General features: G+C 37.1%; 1 protein-coding gene across 7 annotated transcripts in view; it reads left to right on the top strand.

Annotated features, from left to right (window-relative positions):
• ROBO1 (roundabout guidance receptor 1) overlaps positions 1–25,221 on the top strand; it is a 1,116,119-nt gene extending 1,090,898 nt beyond the window's left edge. For 4 of the 7 annotated variants that reach the window (XM_013968306.2, XM_013968475.2, XM_018053813.1 and 1 more), the window contains 5 exons: positions 4,018–4,424; positions 7,856–8,008; positions 16,506–16,814; positions 22,104–22,297; positions 23,514–25,220. In XM_013968306.2, coding sequence (XP_013823760.1) covers positions 4,018–4,424; positions 7,856–8,008; positions 16,506–16,814; positions 22,104–22,297; positions 23,514–23,579 — 1,129 coding nt within the window. In that variant the 3' untranslated portion in view covers positions 23,580–25,220. Of the gene's footprint in view, positions 1–4,017; positions 4,425–7,855; positions 8,009–16,505; positions 16,815–22,103; positions 22,298–23,513 lie in introns of all 7 variants that reach the window. The other 3 variants (XM_005674780.3, XM_005674785.3, XM_005674783.3) reach the window with 1 other exon arrangement.

Raw genomic sequence — 27,740 nt, 5'->3', positions numbered from 1 at the left:
ATTTCTTCTAGTACCACACACAGATATGCATTAGAAACCACCCAAAAGATGAAAAAAATAATATATTTTACTAAAGAACTGTGTATATATATATATCAATATGTTACATATGTACATACATCTGTGTATATGTGCATGTGTGTATGTGTACTGTGTCACGTCAGTCGTGTCCAACTCTTTGTAATCCTCCTATGCATGGGACTCTCCAGGCAAGAATACTGGAGTGGGTTGTAGTGCCCTCCTCCAGGGGATCTTCCTGACCCAGAGATTGAACCCCCATCTCTTACATCTCCTGCATTGGCAGGTGGGTGGGTTCTTTACCCCTCACACCACCTGGGAAGCCTGTGTATGTGAATATATATGTATAATAACACTGTACCTAGAGGAAAGGCCATCACCTTGGAAATGGAATGTGAGATTAAATTCTAAATTTTATACATACTAGTCATGGGAACATTGGCAAGGTCTTTAATTCCTCTGAATTTCAATATCTTCATCTGTTAAAACAATAATAAAATAAATACCCTGGAATGCTGTTGTGAGAATTAAATAAGCTAACATTGTATAATACTTAGCTGCAAAGTAGGTGCTCAACCAATTAGTTAATTATAGTCTTTTTTAGTAATCCTTCATTTTTAATGCTTTCTATTTGTGTTAATAAAACATGTTTTTGAAGTGTCTCAATTCATTGGAATAAACAGCACCAAACTTTTTTCTCCAAACAACTATCATGCCACCCTAAGCACTGTGCTATATTGAATTTCCCTTTTCCTCTCTGTAGCAGGTCTGCAGATTAGATCTTGAGCAGAAACTATATGGGTTTGTTTGTATGCTTTCTTTTAATTTATTACTCGGTCTTATTAATTTTAAAACTATAGTCATACACGTCCAGATTTTTTTGCAGACTGAACGTGTCTGTAGCCATGGTGACAAGGAGTAAGTAGTGTGTTCCATTTTTAATCACTTCCTTTCTTGCTCTTCCCAGTCAATTCGCCTAAGTGCTAAGGCAAGGATGAGGGTACATAAAAAGAGTAAAGTGGACGAGGATCCAGTCTTCTTCTTGGTCAGCCCTAACGTCTGTTCTGTCTCATCTTGCTCTGTGAGCATCATAAGGATGGTGAGGCAAGGGGGCTGGCACCAGCTTCCACTGATGAATCACTCTATCCTGGACAACATCTGTAGACGTGTGTAGTCCTTGAACAATTTGGCCACATCTTCAGGTAGACCACCAGTCAGTGGCATTCACACTCTGTCTCTGCTAGTCTCACTAAACCCTAATCTCATCTACCCTCTAGCACTAGTGCTTAGAGTGGCAGGCTTGTTTTTCTTTTTTTGTCATTGTTTTGTTTTTTAAAACATTATTGGAGTATAATTACTGTACAATGTTCTGTTAGTTTCTGTAGTACAATAAAGTGAATCAGCCACGCTGCTGCTGCTGCTGCTAAGTCGCTTCAGTCGTGTCTGACTCTGTGCGACCCCGTGGACGGCAGCCCAACTGGCTCCCCCGTCCCTGGGATTCTCCAGGCAAGAACACTGGAGTAGGGTGCCATTTCCTTCTCCAATGCATGCAAGTGAAAAGTGAAAGTGAAGTCGCTCAGTCGTGTCCTACTCTTAGCGATCCCATGGACTGCAGCCATATGTATACATATATCCGCTCCTGCTTGAGACTCCCTCCTTCACCCCCAATGCACCCCTCTTGGGCATGACAGAGCACCAAGCTGAGGTCCCTGTATACAGCAGCTTCCCATTAGCTTTTTACACCTGGTAGTATAAATGTATCTATGCTATTCTCCCAATTCACGCCACTCTCCCCTTACCCCACTGCATCCACGTTTGTTCTCTACATATGCATCTCTATCCCTACCCTGCAAATAATTCTACTGTACCATTTTTCTAGATTTCGTGTATATGCATTAATATATAATATTTTTATCTTTCTGACTTACTTGACTCTGTATGACAGACTCTAGATCCATCCACATCTCTGCAAATGTTCCAACTTCATTCACTTTTATGCCTGAGGAATATTGCAGTATATATATTTACCATATCTTCTTTATCCATTCATCTGTCAGCGGACCTTTTGGTTGCTTCCACATCCTGGCTATTGTAAACAGTGCTGCAGTGAACACTGGGGTACATGTGACTCTATCCTCTTTATTCTCAGGAGCTCAGAATTTGATGAAGTGTTGTCATGACCTTTCGAAAAGAGATTCCCCTTATATTACCTTTTTAACCTTGCTTAGAGGAGGGCATAGGAACCCATTCCAGTATTCTCGCCTGGAGAATCCCAGAGACAGAGGAGCCTGGAGGGTTATAGTCCATAGCGTTGCAAACAGTTGTACATGACTGAAGCAACTTAGCATGCAACTTCATTTAGACAGCTCTTTGTAACCTTGCTTAGATAGCATCACCAACTGAATGGACATGAATTTGTGCAAACTCCAGGAGATAGTGGAAGATGAGGAGCCTGGCATGCTATAGTCCATAGGGTTGCAAAGAGTCAGACATGACTTAGCAACTGAACAGCAACAAGAGCACTGACTGAAACTGTTGAGCACATCACCAGGTGGTCCTCCAGGTAGGAATCACTATATATGTTCCCTGTTTTTCAGGCACTTCCCCAATTAGGAAATCTCTTGGCATTCTTCCCGTTTAGGAATAACTTCTTTCCACAAACCTTGCTTTCCACGAATGTCTAAGTACTCTCTGCCTTCTTAGTCATCTTCTGTTCACTGTGTTGGATGGTGCAAGAGGGGAGAAGAAAGACTGCTTTTAACTGAGGTTCTCTAGATCTGTGGAGAGAAGGCTGAAACCAGTTATTGTTAACTCTGTGAACTTAAATCCAGAGCAGCAAGAAAAATACCTGTAAACATTTTGTTAAACAGATAGGAGGAATAATGGTAAAAGTCATATACTTGAAAATAGCTAATAATATTTATAAGTGAGCAGTTTGGAGAAAAATTACTCTTGGCTATTTCTTTAATAGAATAAAATCTGAAGGAAATTGTATCATATGTTCAAGGCATAATATTTTAATCCTATAAAATTCTACTCTCTGTAGTCAAAATGAATGTGTCCATTTGCTTGCAGTGGTAGGAGAGACCATGAAGGAAAGGGAAGGGAACACGTTTATACGTTTATGGAGCAGCCTGTTTCAGAACTAATGTCTCTGTCTTTGGTCATAAGCTGTCAGTAATATTCCGTATAGAGCATGTGTGCATGCTCAGTCATATCTGACTCTTTGCAACCTCACGGACTGTAACCTATCAGGTTCCTCTGTCCATGGGATTTTCTAGGCAAGAATACTAGAGTGGGTTGCCATTTCCTCCTCTAGGGGATCTTCCTGAACCAGGGATCGAGCCTGTGTCTCTTGTGTCTCCTGCATTGAGCCAGCCAGTGGGTTCTTTACCAAATGCACCATCTGGGAAGCCCCAATATTCCATATGCCTTAGGACAAATACATAGGTGTCAATTTCAAAATAGGTATTGCTTACCACTTTTTTCACCCCTTTTTAACTGAGCATAACTGAACAGGGAGGCCTGGTGTGCTGCAGTCCATGGGGTGATGAAGAGTCGGATGTGACTTGGAGACTGAACAACAACAACCCAAAAGATAAAACATAAGGAGGCTTATCCATAGATGAGTCTATTTCTATTAAGCTTGAATCAAAAGGTAGCCCAGCTTTCTTAAAAGTACCTCTGGTATTGAGATAAATTTCTTACAACTCAAAAATTTAAGCATGCCCTGATTTCCCGTTGTTTTTCCTGAACAAATGAGCTCCATGGAAGCAAAAATCTAAAGGGTGTACTTGTGAATTTAATGGCAACTCACTCCAGTATTCTTGCCTGGAAAATCCTATGGACAGAAGAGCCTGGCAGCTACAGTCCATAGGGTTGCAAGAGTGGGACGAGACTTAGCGACTAAACTACCACTGTGTGAATTTCTTGGTTAGTTTACACTTTCGTGTCCTAAGTAATGAGCTAAGCCATGCCTGTTTATTCATTTTCCTACAGACGGCAGCCGGTGAGCCCTCCTCCACCTCCAAGGCCGATTTCCCCACCCCACACCTACGGCTACATTTCAGGACCCCTTGTCTCAGACATGGATACGGATGCGCCAGAAGAGGAAGAAGACGAAGCCGACATGGAAGTAGCCAAGATGCAGACCAGGAGGCTTTTGTTACGTGGGCTGGAGCAGACCCCTGCCTCCAGTGTCGGGGATCTGGAGAGCTCTGTCACTGGGTCCATGATCAATGGTTGGGGCTCTGCCTCAGAGGAGGACAACATTTCCAGCGGACGCTCCAGCGTTAGTTCTTCTGATGGCTCTTTTTTCACTGATGCTGATTTTGCCCAGGCGGTCGCAGCAGCAGCGGAGTATGCTGGTCTGAAAGTGGCCCGGCGCCAAATGCAGGATGCTGCTGGTAAGTCGTCCACTTCTCACCAAGCTGGAGGAGAAGAAAAAGGAAATTCTATATGTATTTGTCAGTTGCTGATTATCTCCATAATCTCGTGTCCTATATGAAATACAACTGTCACCACCCTGGTTTTTGACTGCCAAGTTTCCTAGGTGACTCAGACAATAAAGAATCCACCTGCAATGAGGGAGACCTGGGTTCGATCCCTGGGTTGGGAAGATCCTCTGCAGAAGGGCATGGCAACCCACTCCAATATTCTTGCCTGGACAGCCCCCAGGGACAGAGGAGCCTGGTGGGCTACAATCAGTGGGGTCGCACAGAGTCCAACAGGACTGAGGCACTAAGCACAGCACAGGAAGGAGACCAGGGACCAAGATTATGATGTATCATGCCTTGTCCCTTTTTCTTAACAAGACTTTTTAAATCTTCTATTTTATTTAATAAATCATATGTAATGTGAGTGAAGCTACCTGAAAAGTCTTCATTTTTAAGATAGTCTTAGCAAATATAAGTGCAGCTTCTTTTGGAATGCCTGTGATCAATTACATTGAGATTGTGTTACATAAAAGTCACCAAAATAAAATTAATTGAGGTAGTTCACTCATCCCATTTAATTAGAAATTGTCTAGGAGAAATAGATAAATGTCTGGGTGGACACTCAACTGTTGGAAAGTGGGCTATTTCTCCTTAACCCCCATTCTTTTCATACCTCTCAATTAGAATACTAATTTAATTGAGAAAATAGAAAGATATTTATAATATATATACTTTTGTAAGCATAACTATGCTCTATGCTTAAACTAAACATTGTTAATCTAATAATTTGGAGAGCAAGTTAATCTAAATGCTTATATATTTTTTCTATTTCCCCTTTTATTGCCAGTAGCCTGTTTTTAATTACTATATATCCATTCTTATGTTTTAATTCTCTTATACTTATTTCCTACTCCCATCTTTGTTTAGAAAGTAAATAGTATGAGAAAGAAAAAAATTTTAAGTATATATTTTTCACATGATTTTAATTTCTGTAAAATGGAATATATATATTCATATACATGATCAATATATATGATATTTCTGATAACTAAAAATATACAAATAGAATAAAAATAATGGGATCAATAAGAAAGAGAGACATTTCTGAGTAAAGATTATCACAGCAGATCAATAGTTGTTATCTTATTGTTTTTTTTTTTTCTTAGCTTAGTAACTATCACATTGTTGCAGTTATTTTCCATGTTCCAAGAGAATTTTCCATGGTCTCTTTAGATGTTGAATTGGTCATTATTTCTTATCATTGTAGAATATGTTCAAAGAAAATTTAACTCCCTTCATAAAGCTTTTTTTCTGTATGTTATTAATCAAGAATATGTTGTAGGAAAAAAATATATCTAATATCTCTCAAACTATTATTGTAGAATGCATACTTATTTTAGCCAGGCCTACACTGGAAGATATTAAACTAATTTTCATTTTTTTCCCCCAGGAGCTGCTGCATATAGTAAAATAATATGCAAACCAATCTATGGTTCCTAATAAATAACATCTGACTCTCTATATAGCTTTTGTTTCTCCTTATTTTTTAATCTGTAAAAAAATAAGTACGTGAAATTAAGCATCTCAAACTATTGCTTTCATATTGCATTAAGGGTGTTTTTCAGTTCATTGAATCAATGAGACATAGAAATAATTTTGAAAATTCATCTGTAAACGACTTCATGCCTCAGGGTCTATGAGCAGTAGATGGCCTTACACAATAGAATGAGAAATGGGTTCAGTCTCAGCCCTAATTCTCTCTTTTCATGGATATGTAACTTTAATTGTAATAGTCTCCATCATAGCTAAAGAGAGTTTGGTTTAATATTTCACTGTATTGTAATTTAGTAGCTCTTCTGACTTTCATATAGCTCATGATTATAATGAACAAAACATGCATTGGAGTCTGCCTATTAAAATGTTCTTCTCCTGAAAGGGTGCTGCTTATCATATAGCTTGAAGGTAATATGAATGAATAATCCAATCACATTGTTTCTCACTAGGCCACATTAATATCTATTATTTAATGCTTCAGTTATCACCTGTAAATGTGTTGATTTTACTTTCTGTGACTGCTACTGTTTATAGCCAGAACACTTATTGTCTTGGTCCCTCTGAACTTTCTTGTGGTACAACAGGAAGTTCTGCATTTGAATCTCTGGAATTTCAAGAGACCAAAATAACAAAGATCAAGGCATAGGGCCAGTCGATGTCCATTGCCATTATGGACTAAATATTTTGTTTTGTTGTACTATGTCTCTGTAAGAAAGCCAGAGAATTTGAGAGCACAGCAGTGTTCCATGTCTGAGTATCAGGTTCATTTATCACCTGTGAATATTGTCCCTCCAAGATCAAAATAATGAAAAACTACTTACACCAGCACCAAAAAACATAAAAGTCTCTGGAGGGGTCACTTCAAATATCCAGAAGCAGCAAATAAATATCTCTTAAGAGAACAGGGGTGTGAGTAGTTTTGGCCAGTCTAAGTATGTGAGCTAGCTAAATTTTAGGCCAAAGTAAGAAAAAATACCTGAGAATGTACTCAAATTTAAGAGTCTGTCTTCAGAAAAGAGCACAAACATATTTAATGAAAATAAGGGACATGTTTTGTACTGTTTATTCTTAGAACATGAATTTCTTAAGGGCTCTGGCTATTCCTTTTGAGAAAGAAACAGACATTGGATATATTATGTTAAAATTTAATTAATAGTTTTGTTTAACAATAACAATTTAGTGATGGTAGCTGCAAAAATAGTTACAATGTTTTTCTTTAATGCCTAAGTATCAAGAACTTTAGCAGAATAAAAGTACCAAAGTTTAAAAAAAAAAGACTATGAAAATACTTTTAGGGTATTTTTTCCAGTGGATAGCTCAAGCAGCATTACAAAAATCCTATTGTTTACTAGGATGTTTATTTTTATTTATTTTTTTTATTTTTATTTTTTTTAATTTTTTATTTTTTTTTAAATACTAGGATGTTTAGTCGCTCAGTCGTGTCCGACTCTTTGCGACCCATGGACTATAGCCTGCCAGGCTCCTTTGTCCATGGGATTTTTCAGGCAAGAATCTTCCTAACCCAGGAATTGAACCCACATCTCCTGTGTCTCCTTCACTGCAGACAGATTCTTTACCTTCTGAGCCACTGAGGAAGATCCCTTGGAAGAGGGCACGGCAACCCACTCCAGTATTCTTGGTTGGAAAATTCCATGGACAGAGGAGCTTGGCGGGCTGTAGTCCATAGGGCTGCACAGAGTCAGACATGACTGAAGCAATTCAGCATTGTTTACTAAAATCATTTATATAAGGTTTTATTTTAATAGGAATATTTCTAGTTTTAATGTTTTATTTTGATTACTGCTGTTAAACTTTATTGTTGAGTTTGGCTCTGATTTTTTTCTCAGGCCGCCGCCACTTTCATGCACCCCAGTGCCCTAGACCCACAAGTCCTGTTTCTACAGACAGCAACATGAGCGCTGCTGTAGCACAGAAGGCCAGACCAGCCAAGAAACAAAAGCACCAGCCAGGACATCTGCGCAGAGAAGCTTACACAGATGGTAAGTCCATTGAAATGGATGAAAACATCTCTGAATCTCGCCTCTTTACCCTGGCTCTCTCTGACGTGAACATGCATCCACTGACATTAGAAATTACATTAAAAATTCATTAACACTAAGCCTCATATTACTTAGAGGAATGATCAACTTCCATATCTTGTCAGGCATCTCAGGTCTCTGCAGTTTTCTAGTAACTGGGTTAGTTAGGAAGTTAACAAAGGATAATACTTTTAATATTTTTAAAAAGTTATTATGTAGTTTAAACAAGTAGATATTACTGTAGTTGAAGTAATGGCTTGGGATTAATCTTCATCACCGATAACTCTTCCACAGTGTCCTCACTTTCTTTTTTCCTTGGAGAATTTTACATTCAAATAGAAGACAATAAACTCATTTGAATATAAAGTCTAACTATAGTGGTGTTACTCACAGTTTGTGCACCAAAAGGCAAATGGAATCATCTTCCTTGATGCCTTCACATACTGTCTCCACTGTCCCTGAAGAGGCGAGGTTTGTATTCTGGAGGGAGCACAGGCAAATATCACAAACATTGTGATGTTGTCTAGCTGCTGCTGCTGCTGCTGCTGCTAAGTCGCTTCAGTCGTGTCCGACTCTGTGCAACCCCATAGACGGCAGCCCACCAGGCTCCCCTGTCCCTGGGATTCTCCAGGCAAGAACACTGGAGTGGGTTGCCATTTCCTTCTCCAATGCATGAAAGTGAAAAGTGAAAGTGAAGTCGCTCAGTCGTGTCCGACTCCTAGCGACCCCGTGGAATGCAGCCTTACCAGGCTCCTCCTTCCATGGGATTTTCCAGGCAAGAGTACTGGAGTGGGGTGCCATTGCCTTCTCCGATGTTGTCTAGAGAAAACCTGTAATGAAAGTGCCTCAGGTGGCCCGGCATTTATAAACCGCCACCTTCTCGTTTTATAAAACAACCTCAAGGGCTTTGTTGGAAATTCATGTAAGATAAATGCTCTCAGGCTCACCCATCTTGTCAAGTTTGCTAAATTTACTATAGGCATGTGGGGGAAGAAGGGAATCACAGGCACCGTCGCCACCTCCTGGTCCCCTCCAACCACAATCTGATTAGAACTTTCATTACCAGTCAGCAGTTTTTCAAAAAGGGCATCATTCGCCATTATCATATGAAATCCTAATATTTAGATCCTTATCCAAGGTTACAAGGAGGGTTTTCTGAGGCACTTCTCCCCATGATTCCTGCCACTTGACAGAAAAAATTTAATACAAAGCTCACAGCATGATGAACACAAGTAATTTTGCAATGAGTGGCTGTCCATGCTATTATCTGTACTTTATTCAGAATATTTTCTCTCACTAGCATCTATCTGATAGTAGACTGCATTAAATACTGGCACGACACAGCACACCTGGGCCTCCTGGATCCTGCCTGGGACTGCTTTGTCAGGGAAACTGAGCTGTCAGGATATTATCTGATTCTGAAGGGTGATTATAATGGCTTTGAGCATGTTTGCCTCTGTGAAGGGACGAAAACTAGGTATAAATCCCCAAACTCTATTGGCAGTTTTACATTTATGGGACCCCTATAATGGCATTTTATAAGTTTTATAGCTGTTCTATCAGTATTTATTATCTAGAAGAGACTGCTCCTAACAGAAAAACTGGTCAAACATCAAACCTTGATGTGAATACATCTAGGTTGAATACATCAGGGAGAAAATCTGGCCTACAGCTTTGTGCAACTCTTTCTACTTATTTATACTTGTTTCGAGGGGCTTCTGGCATTGAGTGATGCTTTTAAAAATGCTTTAAATAATGAAAACATTATTTAAATGTTTTTTATATTTAGTTAGAGGGCATAGCATTGCAGTTATAAATTATAATATGCTTGAAAATTGTGATCTACATTCATCACCCCATGTTCTGTAGCATTTATTTCAGTGTTTAATAATTAAATATAAATTCTAACTAATCCCTGAAAAATAGCTATTAAATTGAGTGATGAAGCAACCAAGTTATTTTTAATTTCAGAAATACCAAAGAAATATGTTAAAATATTTGTAAAGCCATAAAGCCACATTAATATGAAATATTATTTACATTTCTAAATGTTCATTTTACATGTGATTATATAGAATAGTCATAATATACACCACGATGTAGAAGCCAGTAATTATTTTCTCTAAGTCACAAAAATAGACAAAATGGTTAAACACTAGCTCTAACTTCCTCTTAGCATTTTGATAACCATCTGTCATTGAGTTATGCTTATTTTACTAACAAGTCTTGAATTTAATTCTGGATGTTTTCTGATTTGGTAAAGAAAAAAAAAAACTATGTACCATTTTGTACATTTCCATAATGCATCTTGAATAACTGAAATCTTTTCTTCATAATGTGCCAAATAAAAAATGCACATACTCTTGGTAGTAGTGGTTATAGTATGGAAAGAAAAGTCATTTTATCAGAAATCTTTTTCTTGGTTTTGAAAAAAATTCATAATGAATTTCATGAAGAATCTCTATGGCAAATACAACTTTTTAAATTATTAAAGAAGAAAGAGGGGAGGGAGGAAAATGAACTTAAGGAGCTGCCAGTTGTGAAAATGAGAAATAGATCAATAAGACATGGAGAGGTTTTTTTCATTTTTGGATTTTGATGATTGAATCAATTATGATGGATGCATTTGATTATTGTCAATAGATTTCTCATGTGAACTGTTTTCAATATATGCTGTATCAGTCTTGAGCATGTAGCATCTTTACTTTGTACATTTTGTTCAAATTATCAATTTTCTTTACAGAATTTTTGTGACCTCTATAAGGAAAAAATAAAAAAGAACCTAAACTGATAGATCTGTGTCTGAACTGATAAAGAGTAATTTTTGATGATCCTTGTCATAATCCTTGGTAAGCCACCTTATCTAGGAGACTTCAGTTCAGTCACTCAGTTGTATCTGACTCTTTGCGACTGCAGCATGCCAACCCTCCCTGTCCATCACCAACTCCTGGAGATTGCTCAGACTCATGTCCATTGAGTCGGTGATGCCACCCAACCATCTCATCCTCTGTCATCCCTTTCTCTTCCTGCCCTCAATCTTTCCCAGCATCCCATCAGGGTCTCTTCCAGTGAGTCAATTCTTCGCATCAAGTGGCCAAAGATTTGGAGCTTCAGCTTCAGCATCAGTCCTTCCATTGAATATTCAGGACTGATCTCCTTTAGGATGGACTGATAAAATCTCCTTGCAGTCCAAGGGACTCTCAAGAGTCTTTTCCAACACCACAGTTCAAAAGCATCAATTCTTCGGTGCTCAACTTTCTTTAGGGTCCAACTCTCACATGCATACATGACTACTGGAAAAACCATAGGTGGTTTAAACAACAAAAATTTATTTCCTAACAGCCCTGGAGGCTAAAAGTTCAGGCTCATGGGGTTGGCAGGGCTGGTTGCTCCTGAAGCCTTTCTCCTTGGCTTATAGATGATCCCCTTCTCCCCATGTCTTCACTTGGTCTTCCCTCTGTGTATGTTATGTCCCCCCTTCTTTTAAGGACCAGCCAGATGGGATCAGGGCCCACTCTAAGGACCTCACTGTAACTTAACTGCTTCTTTAAAGATCCTGTCTTCAAGTACAAGTCACATTCTGAGGTGCTGGGGGTTAGTACGTCAACATATGAATTTCGGAGAGGACACAGTTGAGCCCTTAACAGCCCACCAGCCCCTAATTCATGGTACTGTAGCCATACTTTGTGCTGTAGGTAAATGTTGGGTCTCATAGACACCCAGGGAGTACTCATTGCAAAGTGGAGGACTGCATGCTGTAGAATACTGTCAGGCAGAATCTCACTCTTTATTTATTTCATATTTGCTGCTTTCACCCAGATAAAGGGAAGGATTCAAATATATGAATATTGATCAGTCAGACTTTTATTGAGTTAAAGCCAAGAGTAAGTGCATTTCTAGGACCTTCTAATAGATTCTTTCCACCCCCTTTGCAACCCCTCCTGATTTGTTTACGTACTTGACTTAAAAAACAAATCTACATCATTTCTACAGCTCTACTCTTCATAAATTATAAATTCACCCTCTTTGGAATGATGTTGTTTTGACTTGATATATCATTAATCACAAGGCCTTGGGACTTTTAACAGTTATGTGAATAGAGTGCCAGATCTGTGTAGTGATGAATGCTGGCAGAATTGTCTCCATGTTTATGCTTTTTTGTATTACTTTACATGCATTATATTGGTATTTAGAGAGTCTTGTATAAAGAATGGTGTTTATACAATTGTATAAAGAAAGAGACTATACATATATATGAGTTCCATGATCCCATTTTTTAAACCCAGTTTGAGCTATTACTGATATGAATTACCTGAAAGTACTATTTGTTATTTTATGACATATAAAATTGTTTGTACTATGATAATCTCTGATTTGACAGTGTTTATTTTGTGATACCTAAAAAAAATATTTGGTAACCTATTTATATTAGAAATTACACCTACCATCATTCCCCTCTGTTAATTATATACAGTAAGTTTGAACTCTTAAAATTACCATCAGATTCTCTTCTTTTTATACCTGTATTATAGACAGCATCTATATAGAGCGTCTGGTAATGGATTTTGTCTCAAGAGTCATAGATTCCCAAGACTTTGTATAATCTTATGATACTGGTAATCATCAGCTTTGATATCCGATCAGCCCAGACATGTTATGATTTGATGATAGTGGTAGTCTTCAGCTTCCTGATAAGCTGTATTTGCAGTCCAGTCTGAGTTTGTAGCAAGGACATAGTGCAGAAATGAGTCTGCAGTCACTCACTCGCTCTGTTTCCAGGTATATTCTGAATTAGACTTCTCTTCTCCTCGCATTCCCAGTCACAGGCTCAGTCTGAAATTAGAACAGCTCAGCCTTGGGTCTCTTCACTTTAAGTCACTCAGTAGAACCTGTCTTTTCTCTCTTTTGGTTTATTTTTAATAAATAAATAGTCAATGAGGGGGATCACAGCATCTGGTTTTATCACTTCGTAGCAAATTGATGCGGGAACAATGGAAACAATGACAGACTTTCTTTTCTTGGGCTCCAAAATCACTGCAGACTGTGACTACAGCCACAAAATTTAAAAACACTTGCTCTTTGGAAGGAAAGCTATGACCAACCTAGACAGGGTATTAAAAGCAGAGACATTACTTTGCCGACAAAGGTCTGTATAGTCAAAGATATGGTTTTTCTAGTAGTCATGTATGGATGCAAGAGTTGATGATAAAGAAGGCTGAGTGCCAAAGAACTGATATTTTTGAACTGTGGTGTTGGTGAAGACTCCTGAGAGTCCCTTGGACTGCAGAGAGATCAAACCAGTCAATCCTAAAGGAAATCAACCCTGAATATTCATTGAAAGGGCTGATGCCGAAGGGGAAGCTCCAATACTTTGGCCACCTGATGCAAAGAGCTGACTCATTGGAAAAGACCCTGATGCTGGGAAAGATTGAAGGCAGGAGGAGAAGGGGATGACAGAGGATGAGATGGTTGGATGGTATCACTGACTCAATGGACATGAGTTTGAGCAAACTCTGGGAGGTAGTGAAGGACAGGGAGGCCTGGTGTGCTGCAGTCCATGGGGTTGCAAAGTTGGAAACAACTGAGAGACTGAACAACAACTTTTTTAAAAATGATGTTTTAAAATAAATGTTGTTAAAGGAGGAAAATCATCATCAGTGACAATGACAGTTTATGTTTTAAGACAATAAGCTTTTGATTTTTCTAGATTTATTTTTTACATAAAAAGAGAACACGGTGAGCTAAGAGAATTAACAACAGTAGTATGCAAGAAACAGTCTGACCAGTTTTAATGATGGAGTCCTCAGTAAAACAGCTGGAAGTAAGATGATATCTCAAAATTTATGCTTTCAGAGACCAATACAATGAATTCTAATGCCTTAGTTATATGACACATAAAGTCAAAATAAAATTACTTTTAAAAACTCTTATCTACTTAAAAGATGGCAAGAATACAGAGAAGAAACAAAAGAAAATGATTAATTCTTTAAAAAAAACTGCCAAGAATGAGAAACACTAGATTAAAACTGATGCTTGCTAGACCCCTTTATTTGCTATTATATATGAATTTTCAAGGCACGATTTTAATATTCAAGAATTTTTATGCTAGTGTATATAAATAATAGTCACTGGACCATTGCCAATAATAGTAATATCTCTGAAAACAAATTTTCCTCTGTTGGTATTTACTATATAAATAATGATATATTCATAAAACAGAACAGATGCAAACTTTTCATCAGAAGAGGTAAAGCTATATGTTTATGTATGGAAATGTATACAACTACACATTTAGGTGAAAAAAAATACAATCATTTTATGTTATTAGGAAAGGAAGACTATCACATTCTGGTGGGCAGACATGCATGCTCCAAAACCCCAGATATGGCCATTTTAAATAGTTTCTAATGTGAATGGTACTCCTTAGAATTATGCAACTTGGTGGCCTTGCTTTCTAGGCATAAATAATTTCTGGGATGATCTATAAACATCCATTCAGACTAATTACCTCTGCATCAATATTGAGGATTTGAATTGAAGGTGGGGACATATGAAGGGTTATATTTCCAAGTTTTTATATACTTTTAAATTTTTACCATGTATGTTTTCTATGGAAAAGCTTAATTCTGTAATACTAAACATTTACTATTAATAACCCTATTCATGTTTTAGTTGATTTGTTCTGTTAATATCACATAGAATATGAAAACATTACCATTTCTAAAGTCATGACTAAAGAAAAAATATGCTGATAGTCTCAAGTCCCTAGATCTCTGGTTTTGACCTCCCATGAAATTCAGATTTTATATATAACAACCTCCTGTATAAGCTGCCTGGATACTTCAAAAGGTCTTCCTGTTCACTTTTCTGAAACAGAACTCATGCCCTTCCTTTGCAAACCGTCTCTTTCTTATCCCTGCATTCCTCATCCGACTAGTTAACTATGGCAAAAATCTTGAGTTACCTAATGAATAGTCTTCTGGGGCTTCCCTGGTGGCTCAGTAGTAAAGAATCTACCTGTGATGAGAAGACCAAGGTTCAGTCCCTGGGTTGAGAAGATCCCCTGGAGGAGGAAACGACAACCCACTCCAGTCTTCTTCTCTGGAAAGTTCCATGGACAGAGGAGCCTGGTGGGCTGTAGTCCATGGGGTCACAAAGAATCGGACAGGACTGAGCAACTGCACGCACGTCACGCTTCTCCTGCTGTTTTCCATTGATCATTAAATAATATTGATTTTTATTCCTTAAGCTCTCAGGCACATCTACTCTCCATCTGAAAGTCACCAGTACAATTCTATCTCCTATCATTTTTTACTGAGTTATTAAAATAACATTTTAGCCTCCTGGATTTAAGACTTTCCTTGTAATTTATCCTCCATACTACAGCCAGAACAAACTAAAACTAGAATCTGTTCATATTCTTCTATTAACTTATCAACTATTACTAGGTTATATATAAATATATTTCCCCCCCTGGAGTGTACCTAGGAGTCATTTAAAAAAAATGCCACTTAAAGAAAATAAATTTTCTAGATATAAAATTATATGCCTTCTTTTCAGTATGTCTGTGAGAAGTGTAATTATATATAATATCCAATTATTTGTAATATATTAATATATAACTATAGATAGATAAAAACTTAACTTATATGTATATTAGCGATTATCTAGTTTAAAACCTCCATATTACAAAATGAAGAGACCATACCAATGAAGGTAGATTGTGAAGATGCAATAGAATGAAATGGTAGTACAAAGAACACTGAATCAGAAATTAGGAATCTGAGGGCATTAGTCTTGGCTCTGATTATGTTTAGCTTTAAGCTTGGAAAATAACTTAAAATCTGTATGTTTGAACTTCACTGTCTACAAAATAAGAAGGGATTCAGGTAGGTTAGCGATGGCAAAGAGGTCTCAACTCAAGTGCCAACCTCAATCAATCTGAAGTGGTTGCCTGAAGAGTAAGAATATCCATCTGGGATCAGCAACATTCCAGTGAAATCAATTAGGAAGATCTGCCATGTTTGGGGGGAAAATGCTATAGCATATTTATCCATAGTAGCCATCCCCAAACTAGCTAATCTCTAAGTCCCAGCTCTACAATTCAATATTCCTGTGCCAGATAAAGGATTCCCTGGTAGCTCACTATGTAAAGAATCCATCTACAATGAAGGCAGACTCCAGTTCAATTCCTGGGTTGGGTAGATTCCCTGGAGAAGGAATAGGCTATCCATTCCAGTCGTGAAGCTTCCCTGGTAGATCAGTTGGTAAAGACTGCCAGATAAATAAAAGTGAGAGTACATTAAAATTGTTAGTCTTCTTATTCTTTGGATGTCTTCAATTGTTCAATTCTTTTGAGATTATTATTTCACGATTGAATGTGACTCTAATGGTAACACTAATGTTGACAAATTTGGAAATGGCAGGCCTTCACAGTATTTTATATACTTCTTTTCAGATCTTCCACCTCCCCCTGTGCCACCGCCTGCTATCAAGTCACCCACTGCCCAATCCAAGGCCCAGCTGGAGGTACGACCCGTGATGGTGCCCAAACTCCCTTCTATAGAAGCAAGAGCAGACAGATCATCAGATAGAAAAGGAGGCAATTACAAGGGGAGAGAAGTATTGGATGGAAGACAAGTTGCTGATATGCGACCAAACCCAGGTGATCCTAGAGAAGCACAGGAACAGGCAAATGATGGGAAAGGACGAGGAAACAAGGCCGCAAAACGAGACCTTCCACCAGCAAAGACTCATCTCATCCAAGGTACTTATTTAGTCAAGCAGCCAATAAATACAGATTGAACGTTTGCATGGTACACAGTTAAGGCTCTTTAGGATCAGGTACAAAGGGTAAGATTAAGAAATTTGCTCTCTATTGGAGGAGACAGGTATGCACCCAGGTAATTTGAATACAGTCAGTTCTAATACATGATATTATGCACATCTTCCTTGAAGAGATGCCAGTTTAGTTGAAGTTTAAAGGAAAGCATGATTTACACAAGTTACAAAGGAAAAGGAGATTTCTGACAAAGGAAATAAAATAGAGACAAAACATGAAAATGTGAAAATGAATGTTTGGTGAATTCCGATTTCCAGTTTGGCTGGAAAATAAGATGCTTGGGGCCAGGGACAAATGGCGAAAATAAAATTAGAAAGGTGGTTGAAACTGATTGGGGAGGCCAGGAATACTATTTTGAAGAGTTTGGGATTAATGATATGGACAGTGGTGAGCCAGCAAAAAATTTAATCAAGAAATTATATAATCAAAAATAAGAATAAAAAAATTATCTTGTGTTTTGTTTGCTTAAAAAAATAACTGACAGAACTCTATAGTGAAGGAGGAGTCTGGAATTAGGTGGCTAAAGGTATCAGAACCTTGCAAAATAATCTAAGTATAAAACATAAAAGCACTGAATTAAAAGAGTTGTGCAAATTAAAAAGAGAAACAGCCTATATAGGCATTTCAGGGATAGATCCTATAGGACTTGGTGACTAATTGAATGTAAAAAAGTAAAATGAACTAAGGGAGTAAAAAAGTTATTCAAATGTTAATTAGATGGCCCTCCATGACTATACAACATAATTGTATTGAACAATGTAAAAAAAAATGAGGAAAAGGATAAAAGTCTTATGGAAAATAACTTCAGTTATAAATAGATTAAGGTACTGACAAGAACGTAGAAATGAAAAAATTCAGTAAGAATTTTAGAGCTAAGTTTAAAGATCAGGAGAAAGGTTGTAGGTAGAGAATGGATGATGTTCATCTCAGCGACACAGAGGTGAAAATTGTTTGAATAACAAAAGCTGAATTATCAGCAGTGATGGAGGGGATAATGTTTAACAATCAATTCTCTGGGAAGGAAACAGAACAAGCCCCTAATATGTAGCCATTTGCTTACTTCTGTTGTGTAATTACATCCAAAGTGGCTAGTTTCAAGCAACTAATATGAAATCAGTGTATGTGGAGTTTGGAGGAGATGGGTATAGTAGACCCTTGTGTGAACATGTAAGCTCTCTCCAGCATAGCACAGAGATGACTGTAAGGATACTGCATGATGATTCAAGGATACTAGTGGGGAGAGTAAAAGGGGCAGGGACTAGACAGGGATGGGGAATTAGAGGTACAGACCACTACATACAAAATAAATAAGCTACAAGAACATCTTGTACAGCACAGAGAATATTGCCATTACTTTATAATAACACAGAGAATATAGCCATTATTTTATAATACAATAACTTTGAATCACTATATGCTACTAATATAATATTGTAAATCAACTATACCTCAGTGAAAATAAATGCATTCATACATACAAACATATGTTAGGCAGAGGAACATTCTGTACCAAAACTGAAATGGAATCAATAAGATTGGACATCAGTCTGTTGTTTTGTTCATTATGCGCATCTGGTCATTAGCAACTTTCAATATAGAGGAGTTTCATTTCATTCTGTAATGTAAGCCTGAACTCCTTACTCTGGCACAGACTCAGCAATGAAGTGATGGTAAAGTTATGTGTTTTGCACAGATGCCTCCACTGTGTGACCACAGATTACTTGGTTACATCACTATAATTTGAAGTTTGAAAAACTGTGCTTTTTTATCATTAAAGCCAAGGTGATCTGAACTTTTAACTTTTAACAATTATACTCCAAGAAGTGATTCATAAATCAAATGTCACAATATAACTTATGAGATTTGTATCTGACCTGAAAGTACGGACCAATTTGCTGCTCACAAGCAACGTTTCTCCAAAATAAGTTCAATTCTTTGGGGGAAAATTTAACAACTCAGAATGATTTTGGTGTATGTAAAATTAAAACAAAGAGAGGAAATTATTTTTGTGTCTTTTAATTATCATTTCTGTACATTCCTTTAATTTTAACCTTCATAATTCAGTTTTTGCTATTAATAATTAAAGAGGCTCCCTAATTTACATCTGTAACAAATGGTAATTTTTAATTAAGGAGAGTGGTCTTTTAGATTTCAAAGTCTGATCTTTTTGCTGACATTTACCTCAGTTAGTTCAATTTATTTCTACATATATCAAGCATCTACAGTGTTATGAAGCATTGTACTAGTCCTGAAATTTATGTGTAAACATGAACCTTGACCTCAAGGAGCTTATAGTCAGAGAAGGAGACAGGTAATCTTTAGTCACAGATACACCCGCCCATATTTGATATAATGTTTATGGTGTCATGATACTTGAGAGTCCAGAGAAGGGAAAATTAGCTCAGTCTTGTGGGTGATGGAATGTAAAGAAAGACTTCTTGATCTTTCCTAGTGGAAATGACCCATAAGCTGACTTTTCAAGAGGGTGGAATTTAGCTTGGGCAAGAAGAGTGGATAGGTTGTTTTGGCAGAGAAAGTCAGAATGAGAAGTTGGAGTACATTGAGGAGAATATAAGAATTTCAGTGTTATTAGACAGTAAAAGTAGTAAAGATGAAGCTCTTGAGATAAATGTAAGCTTACCTCATGGAGACCCTGTAGTTCCTATAAAAGGAAGGTAGCTGAGTGAAGCAAGGTTAGAGGGAAATAACTCAGGAAGCAGAGACCCATTAGAAGAAATTTACAGAGACCCGTTAGAAGAAATTTACAACCTCAGAAGAGACATGGAGAATATAAACCAGGCTGTGGGAGCAGGGATGACTGAGGGGAATATTCAAGAAACTTTTTAGTTAAAATTATCCTTACGTGTTATATATTTGAATATGTGGAAAAGGTTCATTTAAGAGGTCATGGGAAGGTTGTTGGAAAGGAGAGAAGATATTAAATAATTCCAGCTTTCTATCTAAGGTATCTTAAAGGTTAGTGATGCTATTAACTACATTAAGGAGTACAGAGGGGGAAGAAATCTCAGAGGCGTGGACATGGTGAAGTCAGTGCTCAATCTGTGGAGTTTGAGGAGCCCTCAAAAGGAGGCTGTTGGGCAGAGTTCAGGAAATACACATTAATAACTCATCATGGTGAAATAGTAAAGCCACCCATTTATTCAGTCAGAATATTTATCTATTTTTAAATTTATTTATTTTAATTGGAAGCTAATTACTCTACAGTATTGTAGTGGCTTTTGCTATACACTGACATGAATCAGCCATGGGTGTACATGTGTTTCCCATCCTGAACCCCCCTCCCACCTCCTTCCCCATCCCATCCCTCAGGATCATCCCAGTGCACCAGCCCTGAGCACCCTGTCTCATGCATCAATAACCTATTATATATCTAGGTGAGATGGTATCAATACACAAAACCAAGTATCTGCCCTCATGGCAGCTCTACTCTAGAAAAGGTACAGTCTGAGAGAATGGATGAAATTGCCCAGAGTAAGTGGGGAAAAAAAGCTTTTATGCACACACACACACATACACACACACACACGCACACAGTGGGCTAAAAGCAGAAACCAGTAAGAAGGGCATCAATGAGTAAGAGGCACTGCATAAGAAGAGCCCACCAAAGACAGGCCAGGAAGCAGAGAGAAGTAGGAGCTGAGACTAGTAATGTTTATATTGGCTGTGGTTTTCAGATGAAGGGCAGTGAGAAGTCTAAAGACTTAAGGATTGAAACATGGTTAGCATCATCAAAGTCAACAGGGAATTTTCTCAGTTCCCTTGTAGTAATGTGGGCATAAGTAGATTTCAGTGAGATGCAGAGTAAATGGGAGTTGTAATGACTAATACTGAGTCCAGATTACTTTTCAAGAAGCTATGCTAAGCTATCAGTAGAGACAGAGTTATAGATTTATGTAGAGCACCAGTTTAAGGGGAAAGTCTTTAGCCAAAAAGATATTTTATCATGATGTAGTTTGTCAAAAACTAAGCTCAATAGAAAAAATTGGGTGAAACAGACACAGAAGATGAAGGTCACAGAGGGCCAAGTTCCATGAAGCTAGCTAGGTGCTGGTAGAGTGATCCACAGGGACTCTGAAACACCAGAGAATCAGAAGTCTGGATCAGGAATGAAAGTTGTGATGAATACAACAGGAGAGAAGTACCATCAAAGAGGACCGATACAGGTTACGTAACTCCACTGCTTGGCCCTCAACAGGAATAGGGTGTTTTTGTTCAAGGGTTGAAGAGCAATGATTTATAGCTAGTGTTGGTGACCTGAAAGCAAGCTTCCCTTCTTCCACTGTAAGGAACTTCAGTGTAGGCTCCTTGGGAAATCAGATTTCATTCAGGCAAAGTGGACGGTAGAGGAAGCTTTTGGGGGAGGAGAACAAAAGGGCACGTGGAAGGGTTTTGTTTTGTTTTGCTGTGCTCTGTTTTGATGTGTTTTGTGTCCAAAGGTTAGAATGGGCAGGCTTTGGAGAGAAGTGAGAAGTTGAAAGATGGAACATTAGAAGCATCACCAAATTTAAAGCATATGGAAATAGTAATTCAGGAGACAGCAGTTACCAGGAGTGGCTTGATTTTTGAAGCTAGCAACAATGTCAGGCTTCTCAGATTCAGGGTTCCACAATGTAAATATGGTGTTGAAATAGAGGTTGGCATCTTGGTATCTAGGGAGTGAATCCAGGTTTGACTCTGTTTCGGTGGTTCAATAAGACTGGGATTTTTTTTTCCTATCAATGCCTAATAATTCCTTCTTAGCTTACATAGGTACATACTACAATATCTCATGTGTTTGCACATCAACACTAGCAACTCCTAGTGTCCTAGTAGACACTATTATCACTTTTTTTTTTTTTTTTTAAGTAGAAACTAAAGCCTGAAATAATGGGAGATAACATAGTAGAGGATAAGACTGGAAGTCATGTCTGACTCCAGGTTTTGTTTCCCTTTTTTAAGGATGTTGATCTCAAGTGAATTTGAGATAGATAAGAACTTATGAGTAGAATCAATCTAAATCCCAGCTACTACCAGGAAAACAGCAGGGTTGTTATTTTTGTTTTCAATGCCTTATTCATTATTGTTATAAAATGTCCTCATTTATTCCTCATAAACACTAATGTTTCTCCATTCTGATTTATAGACATAGTGATGCATTATACAATGAAAATGTACAGTGAGCTTCATATGTGCTTATTATATTTCATTACACAGAGGATATTCTGCCTTACTGTAGACCTACTTTCCCAACATCAAATAATCCCAGAGATCCTAGTTCTTCAAGTTCTATGTCATCAAGAGGATCAGGAAGCAGACAAAGAGAACAAGCAAATGTAGGTCGAAGAAATATTGCAGAGATGCAAGTTCTTGGAGGATATGAAAGAGAAGATAATAATGAAGAATTAGAGGTATCTATAAATTTTTCAAGTTTCCCAGTGTTAGACTAGTTTTTATATAAACCTCAAAGTTTAAAGCATTCATCAGTCTACAGAAATGTTACTATTTCATCACAAACCCTGTTAGTGATGACAGCAATTAAAGTCTTAGAATTCAACGATTTTTCTTGAAATGTGTTCCAAAGTTTTAAATGGTAATAATGGTTTCTTTTTAGATATTAGGGTTCATATTCAGATAGGATATTTGTATAACAAATAGGTTGTTAGGGAGTAAGAACTATTGATCTAGATAATTATAATTCATAGTATTACAATAGATTATAAAAATCCAGTAAAGTGATAGAGTTATAAAACATGAGTGAGGGGTGTTTTGTCTGTACTCTCTGCCATCTAGTGATCACTGGGATTAATCAGGATGATTTGGGCAATTACATTTCATCTTCATTCTTTTGAAAATGGGAACCTAATACTTAACACTGACCTTCCCAAATAGAGAACACTTCTTGAGTCAAAGATATCCTTTGTTGGAATCTATAGATAGTACTGTAAGGTAGAGTTGGCAGTAAGTCACATTATATTACAAAATCATCTCCTGTGTTTAAGACTGTGTTTTCATCATTCAATAAAAAGATAAGCTGAGGACAAGTTTCTCTTCCTACAAAGAGATGTTATCTCAAGCAGATTGTTAGTAGAGTGTTAAGCTATAACTTTTTATAATAGAAGATGAAAAATTATAATTAATTATGTCTAATTGAATTTGCTGTTATGCCCAATGTATTTTTATTTTGAGGTTTAGAATAAGAAGACTCTCCTTTTGCACATGCTGTTAGAAAAGTTATTTTTCAGGTTTTTGGTTTAGTTTTTGTTTTGTTTTTAGAAGAGCCCTTTGAGGGCACAAAAAGTCAATACAGGCAACCAGCTACTTGAAACCAATAAAAATTGAGCTATCATGTTGAGTTGAGGCTGGGGGGTAGAAAACTTGGCTGCTCTTGTTCCCCTCCCTGTGCCGCACTTCGTAATCCCCAGACACCAGGTGGAACACAGTTTAGTACTCATTAGAGAGCTACCGGATTTGCTGTCAAAACCAGCCAGTTGATGTATGAATATGTTGCCATGAGCACTTTTCAGTTGTATGCTAGGGAACGAATGAAGAAACAATGTAATAATAAAAGCATGAAATAAATATCAAGTAGGACAACAGTCTAAGATTTATTTTAAAATTTAACAGGAACTTATCTCTTACAGGAAACTGAAAGCTGAAGACAACCAGAGAGGATTAAGAGATCTAATGTGAAAGTTATCACTCAAGATGCCTTGTGTCAGATGACATAAGACGCCAGATAAAATGTTCAGTGCAATCAGAGTGTACAAATTGTCGTTTTCATTCCTCTTATTGGAATACCATTTTTTAAATTTTACTGGGGTTTTATCATTGTTATTTGATCCCTATCCCTAGGAAGAACCTCCCTATTCCCCTCACTGTTGGAACAAATCATTTCATCTTGCTTCCGGAAAGGGAAGTGTTTGACTTTTTGCTTCAGTCATCAGCCAACAGGAGAGAACAAAACAGTTCTTTAGCATTTTGCCCCTGAGATATGGCATTGCACTGCTTATATACCAAGCCAATTTACTGATCAAAGATACAAAGTTGACTAATCAACTTCAAGTCAAGGGCTCTAAAGATATAATCTTTCTATAACCAACTGCTAATGCAAACTAAAACATAACTTCATTTTTACATGATTTTAAAATCAGTCTTTCATACCGCCCTCTGCAGGGAGAAAAAAAAAAAAACATAGAAAATGCAGGACAACCATAATCAGTTTGAAGGGGGTAGAAACATTGTAAATATATACTCTTCGCAACCCCTGGTGGTACTTTATTTTGTCTTCATTTCAATCGCTGAAGTATATTCTTATCGGAAACTTACTTTTGGATAAGTAGGGGTAAGCCAGTTGGATCTCTGGTTGTCTAGTCATTGTCATAAGTCAGCCCAGCAAAAACCTTGCTCTATTTTTCAATCAAAAAGCGATTATAAATGCATATTACCAACAAATGGATGTTTTTAATGATCAATTGAATAGGACATCCCCATCTTAACTGGCCTGAATTTCTTCTGGTAATGTCAGTTCAACTTTCGGAAGTGCCACTTAAGGAAGTTTGATTTTTGTTTTTGTAATGCACTGTTTTTAATCTTTTTTTTTTTTTTTTGGTTTTAAAAGCACAATCACTAAACTTTATTTGTAAACCATTGTAACTATTAACCTTTTTTGTCTTATTGAAAAAAAAATGTTGAGAAGCGTTTTTAACCTGTTTTGTTAATGCTCTATGTTTGTATTTGGAATATTTGAATGATGACAGATGGTGAAGTAACGTGCATACTTTATTGTGGGCCATGAATGCAACGGTTCTTACTTTTCCTAGACTTAAAGAAAAAAAGGTTTAAGTTTGTTATGGCCATTGGTTAAACTTAGAATTTCCTTATAAGCTCAAATGGAGGCATTACTTGCTTTGAATTGCCAAATGATGTCCTCCGATTGTAGGTTTTTATGACCCTTTTTTTTTTCATTATATAAATTTCATTGACTTTATAATGGGTGCTATTTGAAGAAAAAAAGTACATTTATTCATTTATAGGTGTCAGTCCTGACCCCACCCCCCAGCCCTGCCATCCCCCCAGAAGACAAAGCCAAACAAAACTGAACCACAAAAAAAAAAAGCTGGTTTTCACCAAAAACTAAATGTGTTCACTTAGATAATTTGAAATTTACATAGAAAAGGTGTGCAGTACTAAGGGAACAATCCATGTGATAAATGTTTTCATTATGTTCATGTAAGAAGCCTCTTATTTTTAGCCATAATTTTGCATACTGAAAATCCAATAATCAGAAAAGTAATTTTGTCACATTATTTATTAAAAATGTTCTCAAATACATCATTCTTCCTTGTGTTGATTTCTTTTTTTTTCCATTGTGTGATCAAACTTATTCCATTTAATCACAAAGTTGTGCTGTCTTAACATTTCATAGTATATTATCAAATGAGTAAAAATTCTCCTTTATGAATAGCCAGGTTTTACTTATAAGGAAAATTTCTCATTTTACTCTTCTGAAATTAAAGATACAAAGTGAATCATAAACAAATAGTCATTTAATCAGAGAGTAACTTTTAATTATTATAAAGAATGTACTAAATGTTTGTGTGTGTGCCTGAATTTCAGTTAACTTATTTCTGAAATGGTCAGGATTCAACTATGATAGATGTGATTTGTAAACTTTGAGCTACTTAAGTTTTATCAACAAGAAAATTATATGAATCCAAAATACTTATCAGTAATTATCTGCTTTATTGTTCCAAATTTATGTAAAATTCTGACAATTCAATAACCTATCATGTACCAGATTGCATATTATTGTTCATTAGATTAGAGTCAGCATATTCAATTGTTCACCTTTGGAGGAATGAAATGAGCATCTTGTCTTAGAAGTTCCAACAGAATCTACTGAAAATTTTTCTCCTGTGACTTATGTACTGCTAAAGTTTTTGTTGGCCACAATTTGAAAATATGGGAAAAAAGTTAAAAAGAGGGATAGTAATTTGAAATTACTTAAATGAAGCAATCACCAGAATCTACATAAAGATGAAAAGGTTCATAGGTCAAGAAGTCAGTTTCCAAGCTATATCGAGGGAAAAAAATTGAAGAGAGACGTTTGAAGGTGTAATTTTTCTTTTCTTTTGCTGAGTTGACTAAAAGTAACTTAATCTCTCTTTATGGTGAATGATACGCATTTAAGTTATATGTATAATTATACACATATAAATTATGTGTATCAGAAATCCTGGGTTTGAATCCCAGTTTTGTCATGGGCTATGTTTCCTTGGACATATTACTATGTTACTTAACCTCTAAGTTTCAGGTACTTCACCTGTAAACTCAATAATACCTACCTCATGTAGATGTCATGATTCAGCGAATTCATGTGTATAACATGGACTCTGTAAAGCCCCAAAACAATACAGGATATTGTTGTATTTATGAACTGAAAACATTACACACTTGCTATCTTCACTTTTCACACATAATTTTTCGCAAAACTTGCAAAGAAGTTTTTTTAACAAGGTCAAAAAATAAGTGTGGTTCAAGGATAGGGTGGTTCCATTTCTAGTGAGTAAAATTCACTGTCAAATACCTAATCATGGAATAAATTCTTAGTGTTTCTCCTTGTTTCCTTGCTTTTGAATTCTGGAGGGTGAGGATACGACATTTTCAGCACATACTTCACAATTCAGGGATACAAGCACGTCGTTTGAGGTCTCAGTGACTAGACTTAGTGTCTCTTTTGGGCTGCTTTTCTACCTAATTGAAGAAAGTACTGTCTTAGTTCCAGAGCAACTCAGCTATGTCTTTCTTGGTCATTCCATATATGTAGTCTGGATTTTCTCTCTTTCCACTCTACAGGGTCAATCAAAATTTCAAATAATACCTAATTTCATGGGTAGAAAGTGTGGGAGTTCAGATGGTAGACGCCTTGGCAATAGTTCATAGGTTAATTTTTGGTTTAATTCCTCGCAGGTAAGGAAACCAAGATTTTGAAAAACTAAAAAAATGTGATGAAACTCTCAATAGGGAGTCATAACCAGAGTGCAGATATAAATTCAACTTTAAAACTCCTTCTCATTCCAGGAAACAAAACTGCCCCTTAACAATTAGAAACTTGATAACAAAATCTAGAAACAATTTCTTTGTTTCATTAATTATAACAGAATCGGGGAAAATGGTGTCTTTGTTGGGAGTGGGAAGATGAGTGGATGCTAAATGTTCTTTGCTGTCGGCACCAAACATTTCAAAGCTCCATCATCTTAGCTTGTGTGCTCAGTCACTCAGTCATGTCCGACTCTTTGGGGCCCCGTGGACTGTAGCCCACCAAGCTCTTCTGTCCATGGGATTCTCCAGGCAAGAATACTAGAGTGGGTTGCCATTCCGTCCTCCAGGGGATCTTCCTGACCCAGGGATTGAGCCCACGTCTCCTGCATTGCAGGCGGAGTCCTTACCACTCAGCCACCAGGGAAACCCATTATCTTTAAATAATATATAAATCTCAAGGTATTGTTTAGAGTCCAAAGGCCTTTTTCTTTGGCCATGTTATGCGGCATGTGGAACTTCCCCAAACAGGGACAAAACCCATGGCCCCTGCAGTAGATACCAGGAGTCACTGGACTACCAGGGAAGTCCCAAAGGCCATTTTTTAAAATAAGAAATTATAAATTAATTTCTTGTAATTTCTTATAAGTTATTTTCGGAAACAGCAAGTGTGTGTGGATACATACAGAGATAGATATAGGTTTATATAGACATATATACAGGGTATGAATCCCATATTAACATTCCCAAAATTAAAGGACTTTAATAATCTAACTAAAAACCAACTGAACTTTCCAAGAACACATACTTTTG

The sequence above is a fragment of the Capra hircus genome, chromosome 1 (assembly GCF_001704415.2).
Source record: "Capra hircus breed San Clemente chromosome 1, ASM170441v1, whole genome shotgun sequence".
NCBI lineage: Eukaryota > Metazoa > Chordata > Mammalia > Artiodactyla > Bovidae > Capra > Capra hircus.
This window is presented reverse-complemented; position numbering and strand designations above follow the sequence as displayed.